Genomic DNA, 15,536 nt, shown 5'->3' with positions numbered 1-15,536 from the left:
CACCTTGCTGTCCATCTCCACCAGGAGCTTATCCAGCATCTTCTGCCAGTCCTGCTCCTGCCCGCTCATCTTAGCTACCAGCTCCTGCATCATGTGGTTCAGCTGCTCCGTGGTGGCATCAAACTGGACACGGCTCACTTTGGCCGCCAGGGCACTCTTATCGGCTTTCTGCCCAGAAAGAGAGGAGGGGGCCTTCCACGTGGGAGAGAGCCATGGAGGGGCCCCATTGCCCTGAGGCGTCAAGCCTGGACACTGAGCTCCCCGTCTGGGCTCCTCTCCACTCCTGGCCTTTCAAAGAATGACCGCTGAGACCTTGTGGGACACAAGGCGGCTCTTCCAGGCCTGGCCCTTACCACGTCAATCTCCATCTCCAGGTGTCCCCTGTTGGCCTTTTCCTTCTCGAGCTTCTCTAGACCCTGATACAGTGCCTGGGAGGCGAGAGAGCAGAGAATGAGGAGCCAGGACGGGAACGGCCTCGCCTCCCGCCCCGGCAGCCCTGCGGGCCCCTCACGTCAATGTCCTTCTGCTTCTGCCGATGGTCTTCGATGAGGTTGCTGGTGGTGATGTTGAGCTTCTCACAGTCACCCTGTACCTGCAGGATGGCGCTCTGGACATGGCCCAGCAGCTCTTCATCCTGTGGCAGGTGGCACAAAGGCAGGCTCCCTGGGGCCACTGGGCAGTACTGCTGCCCTGATTGATCGGCCCTTAAAACATCACCCAGAGGCGCCTGGGTGGCTCAGTCGGTGAAGCGTCTGCCTTCAGCTCAGGTCATGATCTCGGGGTCTTGGGATCGAGTCCCGCTTTGGGCTCCCTGCTCAGCAGGGAGCTCCCTGCTTCTCCCTCTCCCTCTGCTGCTCCCCTGCTCGTGTACTCTCACTCTCTCTCTCACTCAAATTAAAAAAAAAAAAAAATCATCCAGCAGGTAGGCCAACTTTGGACCCCATTCTGGCTCTCCACAATTTCCCCCCGATAGTGGGGAGGCTCTCTGCTCTTTCTGTGTGTCCACCCAACGAGATGTGAGCTTCAGTTCCCCACCTCCCCATGGTCTAGCCTTGAGGGACCTGGCCTGCCGCTGGGGGTGACCAGTAGAGGCGATCGAGGCTCCAGAGTGGTGCGCTGCCCTGTGGCTCCCGAGAGCTGGGATGTGGGCTACAGTCTCCCCACCTGCCCTGGGCTGGATCTGAACTCCAGGATCCAAGAGGCAGGACTCAGGGACTCGTGACTCTCCCTGTCCCCAGCGGCAAGCCTGCCCTTTGGTGGGGAATCGAGAAGGGGGCTGAAGAGTGGTGTGAAGGGGAGTCAATGAACCCTAAAGCTCTGCCAGTGTCCCCTGAGGCACCTGAGTGCACGGTTCCAGCCCTCAGCCAGCTGTGCTGTCCCACCGCCACGGAGCCAGGTCTCTTGTCCCCAGAGCCAGCTCGGCTGCTGCCCTCGCTGTGACCTAGTGAAAGGCCCAGGGACTTCTGTGGGGTCAGTAAAGGGCTCCACTATGGAAAACTGGCCCTTAGGCCAGTTAAAGCTCCATCAGCCGCTCCCCGCTCTTTGGGCCTCTGGGCTGTGGCTCCCCGCTGTGAGGCACACGTGGCCGCGCCAGGAAGGGGGGCCAGTGGGAGTCACCTGGCTCTGGAGCTTGGCTTTCTTGGAAGGCCGGGAGGCTGCCAGGTTGTTGACCATGTCCTGGAGCTGCTCGTAGCGCTGCACCAGCGTGCTGACCTGATGGCTCAGGTCCAGGCTGCAGGCAGGGCAGGTGGCCTCAGGGTCAATCTGGCCAGGTTCCAAGGTTGACAGGGTCTTGTGAGGAGCCATGCTCATGGACAGCAGCGTGGAAGACGAGGCCAGCATGCTCTCAATGATCGTCCTGAGCTTGTCAAGCTGGGTGTGGGCAAGAAGGCAGGTGCAGGGCAGTGAGCGAGGCATGGCCACGTTCTGTCCACACTTGTCAGTGCCTGTGTGATTTGGGCAGTCGCTGCACCCCCAATGCCTCACAGAATGTGGGGCATGCAGGAGGCACCCAGTGCCCGTCCGTTAAATAGCGAACAGAGTTCTCAGCGAGTATAGCCTCAATACTGAATAAAACCCTTACAGGATGGAGGCTTCTGGACCTTTCTCCAGCCAGCTCACTGATTCAGTGTGAGGACACATCTCCTCTAGCTAAACCCCCGAGTGGTGCGGTCTGTTAGTCCACAAACACTTAGAGGAGCCTGACAACACCCAGACACAGCTTGGGGCCCTGGGGATGGGAGGGTGGGCTCACACAGGCTCTGTCCCCACCCCGCATGTCAGTAACAAGAAATCAGCGGGATGGCTGCTACTTCTGTTGCAGGGGCCTCTCTCGGTCTGGGCAAGAGCAGATGCCTTGCACTGGCTCTCTTGCCCTCTTCTGTGTCCCACAGTCCCCGTGCGTCACCACACATGCCTGGTCCCACCTGGGTTGGCACCCGGTTCTGGGGCAGCTGGTCCCACAGCTGTGGGACCTCTGGCCGGGCTCAGAGAGGGGCTGGACCAACCGAACCCCCTCTCTTGGAAGTGTGTGGCATCGCGGGGCCTAGGCAGCCCCTGTGGGCCATGTGCGAGAGAAAGGAGAGCGGGCTGGGAGCACGGTGGGAGGGAGATGTGGAGGTATTGGAGAGAAATGGATAAGGATGGGGACACGGAGGCACAGGGACACACAGAAACAGACATGGAAAGACAGAGAAGGAGCGGCCCCGGCCAGATGGCCCCCTTGGCCCAGGAGCGCCTGCCTTTTCCAGCACCGGCACACCAGTGCACTTTCAACCAAGCTCCCTACTGCCTGAGTTCCTGAGACCCTCGCTCTGCACCAGGAAGAGCCTACACTCTTCTGAAGAGTCCGTAAGAGCATGTCAGAGGGCCCGTGGGATAAAAAGGGTGGATTAATTCTCTCTAGAAGAGAGGAAGGTGCCTCCCCAAACTGTGGACATTTTAGGGGAGTTGTGAAGGATCAGTAGGAGCCCTCTGGCTAAGTGGGGGTGACAAGGATGTTCCAGGACGAGAAGCAGCATGGGAAAGCAGCAGTGTGTTCGGACGTAGGGAGCTAAGACAGTGGGAGAACCGGGAAAGTGGAGGCCAGTGCCTTGAAGAGGCTGTGGCGGGGCGTGGCTTCTCTCCGAGTGTGGCCCCGGGACAGCCCTGGAGGTTGCTAAGCTTAGACGGGAGCTGTGGACACATAATCTTCTGCTCCTCAAGCCCCACACTGGACAATTGGCTTGGGGTCAAGAAATGGAACATGCCAGGGATGCCTGGGTGGCACAGTCGGTTGAGTGTCTGCCTTTGGCTCAGGTGGTGATCTCAGGGTCCTGAGATCAAGTCCTGGGTCGGGCTCCCTGCTGAGCGGGGAGTCTTCTTCTCCCTCTCCCCCTCCCCCCAGCTTGTGCTTTCTCTCTGTCTCTCAAATAAGAAAAAAGAAAAGAAAGAAAGAAAGAAAGAGAGAGAGAGAGAGAGAGAGAGAGAGAGAGAAAGAAAGAAAGAAAGAAAGAAAGAAAGAAAGAAAGAAAGAAAGAAAGAAAGAAAGAAAGAAAGGAAGGGTACATGCCAGTGTCCTGGCAAACGTGGGAGTGGCCCAGAATGGGGCCTCTATCACTGAGGGGGCTCTTGACATGAGCCCCCGTGGCCCAGTGGCTTCTCTGATCCTATCCTCTGCAAGCACTCAGAGGGCTGTTCCTGGTCCAGATGCTCTTCAATGGGAACATGGTGGGATGACCGACGACGAAGCATCACCCAAGATTTAAAGGCAGACACTATCGGGGCGCCTGGGTGGCTCAGTCAGTTAAGTGTCTGATTCTTGATTTCACCTCAGGTCACGATCTCAGGGCCGTGGGACTGAGCCCCACGTCAGGTTTCACACTTGGCACAGAGTCTGCTTGTCCCTCTCCCTCTGCTCGTTCCCCTGCTTGTGCTCTTTCTTTCTTTCTTTTTTTTTTTTTTAAAGATTTTATTTATTCATTTGAGAGAGAGAGAATGAGAGACAGAGAGCGCGAGAGGGAAGAGGGTCAGAGGGAGAAGCAGACTCCCCGCCGAGCAGGGAGCCTGACGTGGGACTCGATCCCGGGACTCCAGGATCATGACCTGAGCCGAAGGCAGTCGCTTAACCAACTGAGCCACCCAGGCGCCCTCTCTCTCTCTTTCAAATAAATCAATCTTAAAGGCAGACACTAACAAGAGAGTGGAAAGACAAATGGGCAAAAATATTTGCAAATTGTATGCCAGCTAAGAGTCTAGTAATCCCACCATCCACAGCTCACTCTGAGAAGAGCCCTGGTCTCACCTGGTCCTGCAGGTAGAAGGAGGCTTCGGAGACTGAATGTTCCATGCTGACCTTGCCCTGCTCTTGGCTCTCCCTCAGCTCGGCCAGTTCCTTCTCAATGTCAGCCACGGTAACTCTGAGAGATGTGCAGAAAGACACAGCCTGGCCCCGCCACCCACCCCAGGGCCCAGGCCCGCCAGTCCCATCAGGGACAGAAAGAAGATGCACACCACGGCTCTTGGGCCCTCCCTGCAGCAGGCTCTGTCTAGGGAGTCCCGGGTGCTGCTTATCTGGGAAGTGGGGACCCCTGTGCTGGCCTGAGAGGTTTCTAGGGGGTGCGACCTGGCACCACAAAGAGAGGGCTCTGAGGGGGGCTCTGGCAAGTGTTCTCCTCCAGCCTCCACCTGGGGACAGAGACTGGTAGCTCTTTTCCTCCCAAGCCGTGGTGCTGAACTGTTTTGAGAACCTCGGAAACTTCCACCAGCCACTTGAACTACAAATGGACACCCTGAAAGGCAGACACAACCTGGGTCAAAGACAGGGGCCAGTTCAGACTGTGAGTGAACCGAAGGCTGCCATCACCTCCTCGGCTGGGGAGACGAGACGCCCGGACACAAGCTGCCCTCGGCAGGGGTGTTTCACCTGAGGATTCCCAGCTGCAAGCTCAGCTGGCCAGTCTTCATGTCTTTTCCTATTTCTTGCTCCCCGTTGCCCTCCAGGATCCTCTGTACCCTGTCCATCTACAAACCCAATGAAGAGGAAGGTCAGGGAGGCTTGAGTTCTTTGCTTTCCGCATATGTGTCCGCAGCTCGAGCAAGCCCCTCTCCCGAGTCCGAGTCCTAATCTAAGCCTCTAACAAAAACCATCTGTCAGTGTGTCCCTTCTGGACATCCATCCATCCGTCCATCCATTCGTCCCTCTGTCCATCCCGTGGGTGTGGACAGCTGGCTTTAAGAGAACGACTGAAGACCTAGTAGCCCCTTGCATGGCCATCGGCCCCAGACAGTCCCACAAACTTGGCTCCAAGGCTGCTGCAGTACCGGTGGGCTCTGTTGGAAATGGCCCACCACGTAACGAAAGGAGCACTGGCCTCCTTGTTGGCTCAGCCAGATCTTAAGAGCTTTGAGCATCAGGTTTGAGATCAGGAAATGACCATGATGATACCTGAGGTACATGTCCTACCTGACGGGTTTGTAAAGATCCAATGAGATAGTAATGTCAGTGCAAGGATCCTGTGGCCCATCAAAACACAAGTGGAAAGTGATCGGATTACTGGCACTCAAAGGCAAAGTGGGCGGACCCTCCCTTACTTACTTTTGCTTTTTCCTGCCGAACTTCTTTGGTCAAGGACTTCAAGGTCTTCAGCTGTTCCTGCAGGTCAGCGGGGATACTCTTTTTGACTGTGAGAAGTGGAGGCCTTATTAGTCAGAAGGGCTAGATCTCCGGCAGGCTCCCAATCCCCATTCCCAGCCCCCACAGGGAAGCGACCCCAGCGAGCAGCACGACACCTCACTTCTGCTTTTCCTGGTGACTGGGGGGGGGGGGGATGGGAAGAAAGGAAAGAGGGTTATCCTTACCCTCTAAAAAATCCACCCAGTGCTTACTATCCTAAAGGGCTTTGGGACTACTGACCCACACTTTCCACCCCTCTCTCAAATCCTAATTATTCTCTGGGCCCACAGCTGTGCATGGACCAAGCTGAAGTTGAGTTCTTGGGCACCCTCCCTCCCCGCCCACCGTCCTCATCTGCTTTCCCCAGAGTCTGCCCGGGCACCGCAACCGCCTCACTGCTCTCCTGAGGCTCCTTTGCTCCGCCTGGTTCAATTCCATCTTTTGGACCCCAAAGGCTATCGTAGAGCCCAGAAAGGCTAAGAAGGGACATGCTATTTGCAGCAACTCAGGAAGAAGCCCAGCCGCCAGATGAGGCCAGGGGATGCTGAATACACAGACAGTGGTCCCTCCTCCACACCAGTGGAACCCACCCATGAGCCCGAGCAGGTGCTGGATCTTCTCCAAGTCGGTCTGGCCCTCCTGCTCCTCATCCAGCTCTTTCATGTTCTCCTTGAGCTCTACATAGAGGCCAATGAGCTCTCCCATCAGACGAAATGTTTCCACTGCCATGGGGAAGCTCGGAGCCAATTTATCCAGTGAATCATGTCTTTCGCTCTGGAAATCACTCTTTTCTGATGAGACTCGGTGGAGATAGTTAAGAGAGTCCTTGCTCCTGGCAAAGGTGGCTGCTTGGCTTGGAGTAGTCCAGACAGAAATTCCAGGTTGGTCTGAGGCATGTATTTGTTTTGGATCCAAACCTATCTGGACATATGGATCTATCCCCAGGACGCCTGCGTTGTGAGGGCCAGGATACAACAGGTCACGGGATTCTGGGATAGAGTACGCACGGTCATGCTGGTCCGTACCTGCTTGCACCTGGCCCTGCTGATCTGGGTCAGGTGATACCAAATGCTGTCGATCTCGCTGTACGGATCCCACACGGCTGCTTAATGGTGTTAGGCCATGCTGGTCTGTGCCACGATGTAACAAACCTTCTGATAAACCCTCTTGGCCAATACCTGGTGATGCCAAACCTTGACTGGCTAGGAGTGGTGACACCTGATCATATTGGTATCTGCCAGGAGGTATTACACCACGCTGATATGGATGTGAGAAAAATCTTGGAAACTCAGGGTGGAATGTTGGAAGGCCACGAAGCTCTGTGCCTGGGGGTATCAAGCCTTGTTGTTCTGTACCAGGTTGCCTCAAGCCATGCTGATCTATTCCAGGTTGAACCAAACCTTGCTGATCAGTACTAGGCTGCAGGAAACCTTGTGGATATGTACCAGGCTGGACCAAACCTCGAGGATAGGCACCAGGTGGAACCGAACCACGTGGATAGGCACTAGACTGCACCAAACCTTGTGGATAGGCATCAGGTTGGACCAAACCACGTGGATATGCACCAGGCTGTACCAAACCAGGAGGATATGCACCAGGTTGAAAAAAGCCATGTGGATCTGTGCCAGCCTGTACCAAACCACGCTGATCTACTTGCCCCAAACCACGCTGATCTGCACCAGGTTGGACAAAAGCAGGCTGACCTATGCCAGGCTGAAACAAACTAGGCTGACCTGCACCAGGTTGTACCAACCCACGCTGGTCCATTCTAGGTTGAGCCAAACCACGCTGACCTACACCAGGTTGTACCAACCCATGCTGGTCCATTCTAGGTTGGGCCAAACCACGCTGACCTGCACCAGGTTGGACCAAGCCAGGCTGGGCTGCACCACGTTGACCCAAGCCACGTTGATCCATTCCAGGCTGCACCAAACCAGGCTGACCTGTATCAGATGGTACCAAACCAGGCTGAGCTGCACTAGGTTGGACCAAGCCACTTTGATCCATTCCAGGTTGGACCAAACCAGGCTGAGCAGCACCATGCTGGCCCAAATCACGTTGATCCACTCCAGGCTGCACCAAACCAGGCTGACCTGTAGAAGATGGTACCAAAACAAGCTGCGCTGCACCAGTCTGGACTGAGCCACGCTGATCCATTCCAAGTTGGACCAAACCAGGCTGAGCAGCACCACGTTGGCCCAAAACACGTTGATCCATTCCAGGCTGCACCAAACCAGGCTGACCTGCACCAGGTTGGACCAAACCAGGCTGAGCTGCACCACGTTGGCCCAAACCACGTTGATCCATTCCAGGCTGTACCAAACCAGGCTGACCTGTACCAGATGGTACCAAACAAGGCTGACCTACACCAGGTTGCATCAAACCACGCTGATCCATTCCAGGCTGTGCCAAGCCAGGCTGACCAGTACCAGGTGGCATCAAACCACGCTGATCCATTCCAGGCTGCGCCAAGCCAGGCTGACCTGCACCAGGTTGCACTAAACTACGCTGATCCATTCCAGGCTGCGCCAAGCCAGGCTGACCTGCACCAGGTTGCACTAAACTACGCTGATCCATTCCAGGCTGTGCCAAGGCAGGCTGACCTGCACTAGGCTGCAGTAAACCACGCTGATCCATTCCAGGCTGCGGCGCCAAGCCAGGCTGACCTGCACCAGGCTGCAGCAAACCATGCTGATCCATTCCAGGCTGCGCCAAGCCAGGCTGGCCTGAACCATCTTGCACCAAACCACGCTGATCCATTCCAGGTTGGACCAAGCCAGGCTGACTTGCACCAGGTTGCACCAAACCACGGTGATCCATTCCAGGTTGGGCCAAGCCAAGCTGGCCTGTGCCAGGCTGGACCATACCATGTTGATCCATTCCAGGCTGCACCCAGCCAGGCTGACCTGTACCAGGTTGCACCAAACCACGCGGATCCATTCCAGGTTGGCCTAAGTCAGGCTGACCTGCACCAGGTTGCACCAAACCACTCTGATCCATTCCAGACTGCGCCAAGGCAGGCTGACCTGCACCAGGCTGGACCAAATCACGCGGATCCATTCCAGGCTGCACTAAGCCAGGCTGACCTGCACCAGGTTGCACCAAACCACTCTGATCCATTCCAGACTGCGCCAAGGCAGGCTGACCTGCACCAGGCTGGACCAAACCACGCGGATCCATTCCAGACTGCACCAAGGCAGGCTGACCTGCACCAGGTTGCACCAAACCACGCTGATCCATTCCAGGCTGCACCAAGCCAGGCTGACCTGCACCAAGCAGGACCAAACCACGCTGATCCATTCCAGGCTGTGCCAAGCCAGGCTGACCTACACCAGGTTGCACCAAACCACGCTGATCCATTCCAGGCTGTGCCAAGCCAGGCTGACCTGCACCAGGTTGCACCAAACCACGCTGATCCATTCTCGGTTGCGCCAAGCCAGGCTGACCTACACCAGGTTGCACCAAACCACGCTGATCCATTCCAGGCTGTGCCAAGGCAGGCTGACCTGCACTAGGCTGCAGTAAACCACGCTGATCCATTCCAGGCTGCGCCAAGCCAGGCTGACCTGCACCAGGCTGCAGCAAACCACGTTGATCCATTCCAGGCTGCGCCAAGCCAGGCTGACCTGCACCAAGTTGGACCAAACCAGGCCGACCTGCACCAGGTTGCACCAAACCATGCTGACCCATTCCAGATTGCACCAAACCATGTTGATCCAGTCCAGGCTGGACCAAACCACGCTGATCCATTCCAGGTTGCACCAAACCATGTTGATCCATTCCAGGCTGCACCAGACCAGGCTGAGCTGCACCATGTTGGACCAAACCAGGCTGACCTGCACCAGATTGCACCAAACCACGCTGACCTGCACCAGGCTGAACTGAACCAGGCTGGCCTGCACCATGTTGCACCAAACCACGCTGACCTGCACTAGGCTGCACCAAACCATGCTGACCCATTCCAGGTTGGACCAAACCATGCTGATCCATTCCAAGTTGGACCTGATCATGCTGAGCTATTCCAGGTTCGGCCAAATCACGCTGACTTGTAACAGGTTGGAACAAACCACGCTGACCTGCACCAGGCTGCACTAAACCAGGTTGAACTGTGCCAGGTTGGAATAAACCATGCTGATCCATTCCAACTTGGACCAAACCATGTTGATCCATTTCAGGCTGCACCAAAGCATACCAATCCATTCTAAGTTGGGCTGAATCTTGCCGACCCATTCCGGACTGTATCAAACCAGGCTGACCTGCACTAGGCTGTACCAAAACAGATGGATATACGTTAGTCTGTACCAAATCAGATGGATATGCAACAGGTTGTCCCCAACCACTGGGATATGCACCAGGTTGTACCCAATCAGGTGGGTAAACACCAGGCTGGACCAAACCACTTTGATCTACAACAGGCTGCACCAAACCATGCCAGTCTGCACCAGGCTGAACCAAACCACGTTGACCTGCACCAGGCTGAACTGAACCAGGCTGGCCTGCACCATGTTGCACCAAACCACGCTGACCTGCGCTAGGCTGCATCAAACCATGCTGACCTGCACCAGGCTGGACCAAAACACGCTGACCTGCACCAGGCTGCACTAAACCACGCTGACCTGCACCAGGCTGCACTAAACCACGCTGACCTGCACCAGGTTGGGCCAAAGTAGCATGATCTGTACCAGTTGGTACCAAACCTCGTTGATCTGCCCCAGGCTGGGTTATATCATGCTCCTCTGTACTAGGTTGAATGAACCCAGATGTTTCCAAGCTGGGCTGTATAAAACCTTGCTGATCTGCATCAACTTGCATCAAACCAGGCGATACCAAACCATTTCGATCTGTAAGATGTGGAACCAATCCATGTTGATCCATGCCAGGCACTACTAATCCTTGTTGATCCATGCCAGATATTAAAAATCCATGCTGATCTATACTAAAGGGTACCAATCCATGCTGATCCACACCAGGCTGTTGGTCTGTGCCAGGAAGTACCATGCCATACTGATATGTGCTACGTGGAACCATACCAGGCTGAGCTGTACTAGGTAGTTCCAATCCTTGCTGTTCTGTGCCAGGTACCAGTGGTGGCACCATACCATACTGATCCATGCCAGGTGGTACCAAGCGCTGCTCATCCATTCCAGGTGGCATCATACCAAGCTGATCCATCCTGAGGGGTACCACACCATGTGGGTAAGTGCTAGGATGGCGCCATGCAAGTGGATCCGTGCCAAGTGGTCTTAATCCACGCTGAACTGGCCTGGGATAGATTTGACCCTGGCTTGGATACACCCCCCTATGCTGATCCGGGGATACTTGATGATGCTGATCTCTGGCCACAGTGGCTTCAGGTAAGTCCTGTTGAACTGGACCAGGGAGTGCCTCTCGTTCATCTTTTCTTAGATGGGCTAAGCTATGCGGCGGCAGCTCTCTCGTCCTGCGATGATCTGACTCTACTCTGAATTGGGACATAGACGGATGTTGGGACTTTGCCTGGCCACCTTCATCACGGGCCCTTGGGTGCTGTTCTCTACCCGGGACTGCAGTAGCAGAGGCACCTCTGCTTCGTTCGCTGGTGACCCCTTCAGAGGGTTTTCCTATGCCACTGATTCCTGATAAGGTCTGATCTGAGCCATAACCACTGGGAGAATCCAGAGCTGGGTCAGCACTTGAGCGCTTGATGGGGACTCCACCTTGAAGTATATCATTTGATGCTACGGAAGCGCGCCCTTTGCGTTTAGGGAGTCCTGTAGTTGTCTCTGAGCTCTGGTTGAAGAGGAAGAAAGAAGTCAGTAACTACAAGTAGAAAAGCCTCGCTCACTCTAAGACAAGAAAATCTGGGACATCTGACTAGGATGACTTAGGGCTTTTGGAAAAACACACCCTCTGGTCCCCAAAACTGGGCTGGACACAAAGACTTTGACATTCTTGAAGGATAGGTCTCCAAGGCTTTGAGAATCTGCACATTTGCAAATGACATCATAATATGTTAATCCCCCTCATAAAAGACAGCAGGAACACTACACAATGCAAGCGATCTACTCCAACTATTGCTGGGTCTACAAATAAAGAACATGAGTAATTTATTAAGTTTAAAATATAAAGTTTGTCCCATCATTGGCCCATTGCCAATGGTAGAAGTATCCCTGCAGGGCAAGTGAACCATATATCTGAAATGTAAATGCGCAAACTCTAGGGCCCATTAATTCCATAGATAAGATTTTCTCTGAGGACTCTTACAGAAGGCTTCCAGGACATATGTACAGAGTCTACAGCACTGTTTATGAAAATAGGTTATCAATAGGGGACTGATATATAGGGGACATACCCATAGAGTAGAATACTAAGAATCTGTTAAAAAATTATGGACTATTTCCATTTCTAGCCCAAACAGAATAGCAGGAATTGGATTTGCCCTCCTGTTTGTAACAACCAAAACCAAAAACCAAAACAAAACACAAACCTCAAAACGATGAAATAGTGGTTTTCTAGACACTGGATATCAGCTAGTAAAGGCTAGCAATCCCTGAAGGAGGGGAGACCAACCATGTGAGCCCTGCTGTCGCCTCAGCTTACTGTCATTTCAATAGAGTCTCCAGGCTCATTTCCAGGAGTGGGACTCCCTGAGTCGAGGCGACAGACCTGAGCATTCAGGGAGATGGAAACAACAAGAGCTCACAGGACAGAGTATCAGAAAGAAAGGAGAAGCAGAGGGACACCTGGGGGGCTCAGTCAGTTGAGCGTCTGACTCTTGATTTTGGCTCAGGTCATGATCTCAGAGTCCTGGCCTCGGGCCCTGTGTCAAACTCCGAACTCAGCGGGGAGAGGGAGTCTGCTTGAGGATTCTCTCTCCCTCTCCCTCCGCTCCTTCCCTGGCTCATGTTCCCTCTCTCTCACTCTCAAATAAATACATAAATCTTAAAAAAAAGAGAGAGATATACATAGAGAGGATTCAGGAGATCTGCAGAGAGTCCCCTCTGGGTGTTCAGCACAGAAATGATCAGCATGTATATGTGAGGAAGCTACCCAAGGTTGGGAAAAGAGCCATCTGCAAGGCTGGAGGGAACAGTGCCCAGACTCTCCCAGGGTTGGGAACAGTGCCTGTTTCTATCAGCCAGTTTGGAAAAGACTCAATTCAGGGGAGAGTACTCAGAAAGGTGTTACCTCAGAAGTGGAGAATAATCGGCTCTACACTGAACACTGCTATGGACCCACCAAAAAAACAACCATGGGCGCCTGGGTGGCTCAGTCGGTTAAGCGTCTGCCTTCGGCTCAGGTCATGATCCCAGGGTCCTGGGATCGAGTCCCGCGTCGGGCTCCCTGCTCGGCGGGAAGCCTGCTTCTCCCTCTGCCTCTGCCCCTCCCCCTGCTTGTGCCTCTCCCTCTCTCTGTCTCTCTCAAATAAATAAATAAGAATCTCTTTTAAAAAATCAACCAAACAGGCGCCTGGGTGGCTCAGTTGGTTAAGCGACTGCCTTCGGCTCAGGTCATGATCCTGGAGTCCCAGGATCGAGTCCCGCATCGGGCTCCCTGCTTGGCAGGGAGTCTGCTTCTCCCTCTGACCCTCTTCCCTCTTGTGCTCTCTATCTCTCATTCTCTCTCTCTCAAATAAATAAATAAAATCTTTAAAAAAAAATCAACCAAACAAAATATACAGTAAAAGAAACAACAAGGGAATTAAAACGGTACACTAGACTACACTTATTTAACACAAAGGAGACAAAATTGAGGAATGGAGGAACAGAAAAGACATAAGACATATAGAAAACAAAAAGCAAATGGAAGAAGTAAACCTACTTTATCAGTAATTAAATACTCCAATCAGAAGACAGAGATTTGCAGAGTGGATTTAAAAACATGATCCAAGGGGCCCACACTCACTGTGTGTAACCTTTTCTTTTTGGGCCTGGAGGCACATGAGACCCTCTCCATGGACTAGGCAGCCATGGCCAGCACTCGCATGTGTGTCCTGGTGGCAGGAGTGCTGCTGGCCCAGGACATATTCACCTTGAAGAGAAACATGAGGCAGAAGCCCAAGATCATTTTGATGCCTGTATCCAAGCCCTACATCTCTGGATGTTGCTTACTGTCTGTGCTGTGGTTCTAGGACAATCAAGAACAGAAGAACTCGGAGTGCCCTGGAGGACAATTGAATAACCAAGAAGTGACTAATTAAGAATCTGCTGTGTGTGTGAAAATGAGGTCAAAATTCCAAAAAAGCTCCATTCACATCGAGAACCCTATAAGAGAAGAAATTATCTGTGGTCTTATTAAAGAAGGACCTGTCACCTTTCAGATAATAATAGACTTTGGCGTAACACTAAGTAGATTTTTCTACAAAAGGAAAGGATGCCCAACATGTCATAATATCACTGACAATTATAAGCTGGTTACAGATGGAGGTCAAAAAGAATTACTATAACTAAAGGAAAAAGATTATGCTAGTAAAATGGATCCTGTTCCTCCAATAGAAGAGAAGTACCCTTATATGGTTCAACAGTGTCCTAAATCACAGGGTTTGCTTGTTGAACAAGCTCTACCAAAAGCTAAACTGAAAGAAATTGCAGCAGAATCTGATGTACGTTCAAGGAAGGATACGAGAATGTCTTCAATAAGCTCCAACAACACAGTCTCCCTGCGTTCAAATTTTCAGCTGGTATGGGTGATGTACTAGAAGAAGTTATCCCTCAGGCTGGTGTTGATCATCCAAATGTCAGAGTCGTGACTAACTCCATGGATTCTGATGAAAATGGGGTGTTCCAAGGACCTAAAGGAGAACTAGTTCATGAATTTAATAAACATGGTAGGGCTTTGAAAAGCACAGAACATCTCAAATCAACTATAAGACAGTAACAACACAACTCTGCTGGGAGACCCCCAAGGAGGCTTGAGAATTGCAGACGGACTAGCCAATGTTGAACACGTTCTGGAAACTGGATATCAAAATGATAGAGTAGAGGAGCTTCTAGAAAAGTACATGGAGGGGCACCTGGGTGGCTCAGTCATTAAGCATCTGCCTTCGGCTCGGGTCACTGTCCCAGGGTCCTGGGATGGAGCCCCGCATTGGGCTCCCTGCTCGGCGGAGAGCCTGCTTCTCCCTCTCCCTCTGCTTGCTGCTCCCCCTGCTTGTGTTCCTGCTCTTGCTATCTGTCAAATAAATAAATAAAATCTTTAAAAATAAAAAAGAGAAAAGTACATGGACCCTTATGATATTGTTTCAGTAAAAGATGAATCATTGACTGTCTTACAGAAGATTCTGTAAACAAGCATTCTTTAAGACCTCTTTCCTGTGGATGCAACTGATATAAGAACTGCTTATCCATTCATCTTGCTCAAAAACTCTTATTTATAATATATTCTTGCCCTTGAAATTTTCCTTTGCATTACTGAATGTCTTCAGACACATTGAACCCATCAACTGGAAGCTCCTCTTTCTTCACCTCTCTCAATAGAGTCCTCACCACACTTTTTGACAGATTAAAAAAAAAAAAAACCCAAAGAAACTTAAAGCCAAAATTTGAAAACTCCTCTAACTTTTCCAAAATGAATTTTGTAGTTTATGTTATCACAAAGTTTTTTTTTTAAAGGATTTTATTTATTTATTTGAGAGAGTAAGTGAAAGAGAGCACAAGTGGGGGGCTGGGGGAGCAGCAGAGGCAGAGGGAGAGGGAGAAGCAGACTCCCCGCTGAGCAAGGAGCCTGATGTGGGACTCCATCCAAGGATCCTGGGATCATGACCTGAGCCCAAGGCAGATGCTTAACCAACTGAGCCACCCAGGTACCCCACCACAAAGTTTTTTTTAGGGCCTTTTTTATACTGGCAAAGTTTGTAGAAGTTAAAAAGAAGTTTTATGAAATGGTGAGATGATGTGCATGACTT

At 52.5% G+C, this 15,536-nt stretch overlaps 1 protein-coding gene and 1 pseudogene across 1 annotated transcript in view; one reads left to right on the top strand and one right to left on the bottom strand.

Moving 5' to 3' along the window:
• QRICH2 (glutamine rich 2) overlaps window positions 1-15,536 on the bottom strand; it is a 34,356-nt gene that overhangs the window by 5,800 nt on the left and 13,020 nt on the right. The window contains exons 5-18 of the mRNA XM_088027052.1: window positions 10,541-11,422; window positions 9,977-10,444; window positions 9,416-9,604; window positions 8,860-9,229; window positions 8,320-8,559; window positions 7,174-7,272; window positions 6,244-7,113; window positions 5,576-5,661; window positions 4,904-5,001; window positions 4,283-4,397; window positions 1,618-1,872; window positions 512-634; window positions 354-428; window positions 4-168 (exon numbers count right to left, since the gene is read on the bottom strand). Of these exons, the coding sequence (XP_087883178.1) occupies window positions 4-168; window positions 354-428; window positions 512-634; window positions 1,618-1,872; window positions 4,283-4,397; window positions 4,904-5,001; window positions 5,576-5,661; window positions 6,244-7,113; window positions 7,174-7,272; window positions 8,320-8,559; window positions 8,860-9,229; window positions 9,416-9,604; window positions 9,977-10,444; window positions 10,541-11,422 (4,035 nt within the window). The remainder of the gene's footprint in view (window positions 1-3; window positions 169-353; window positions 429-511; window positions 635-1,617; window positions 1,873-4,282; window positions 4,398-4,903; window positions 5,002-5,575; window positions 5,662-6,243; window positions 7,114-7,173; window positions 7,273-8,319; window positions 8,560-8,859; window positions 9,230-9,415; window positions 9,605-9,976; window positions 10,445-10,540; window positions 11,423-15,536) is intronic.
• Window positions 13,827-14,918, top strand: LOC114216309 (cytosolic 5'-nucleotidase 3A-like; annotated as a pseudogene).

This window comes from Eumetopias jubatus, unplaced genomic scaffold (genome assembly GCF_037043125.1).
Source record: "Eumetopias jubatus isolate StellerSeaLion01/CBP00866 unplaced genomic scaffold, mEumJub1_p1.0 scaffold_10, whole genome shotgun sequence".
Taxonomy (NCBI): Eukaryota; Metazoa; Chordata; class Mammalia; order Carnivora; family Otariidae; genus Eumetopias; species Eumetopias jubatus.
The sequence above is the reverse complement of the archived record's forward strand: the minus strand, read 5'-3'. Positions and strand labels throughout refer to the sequence as shown.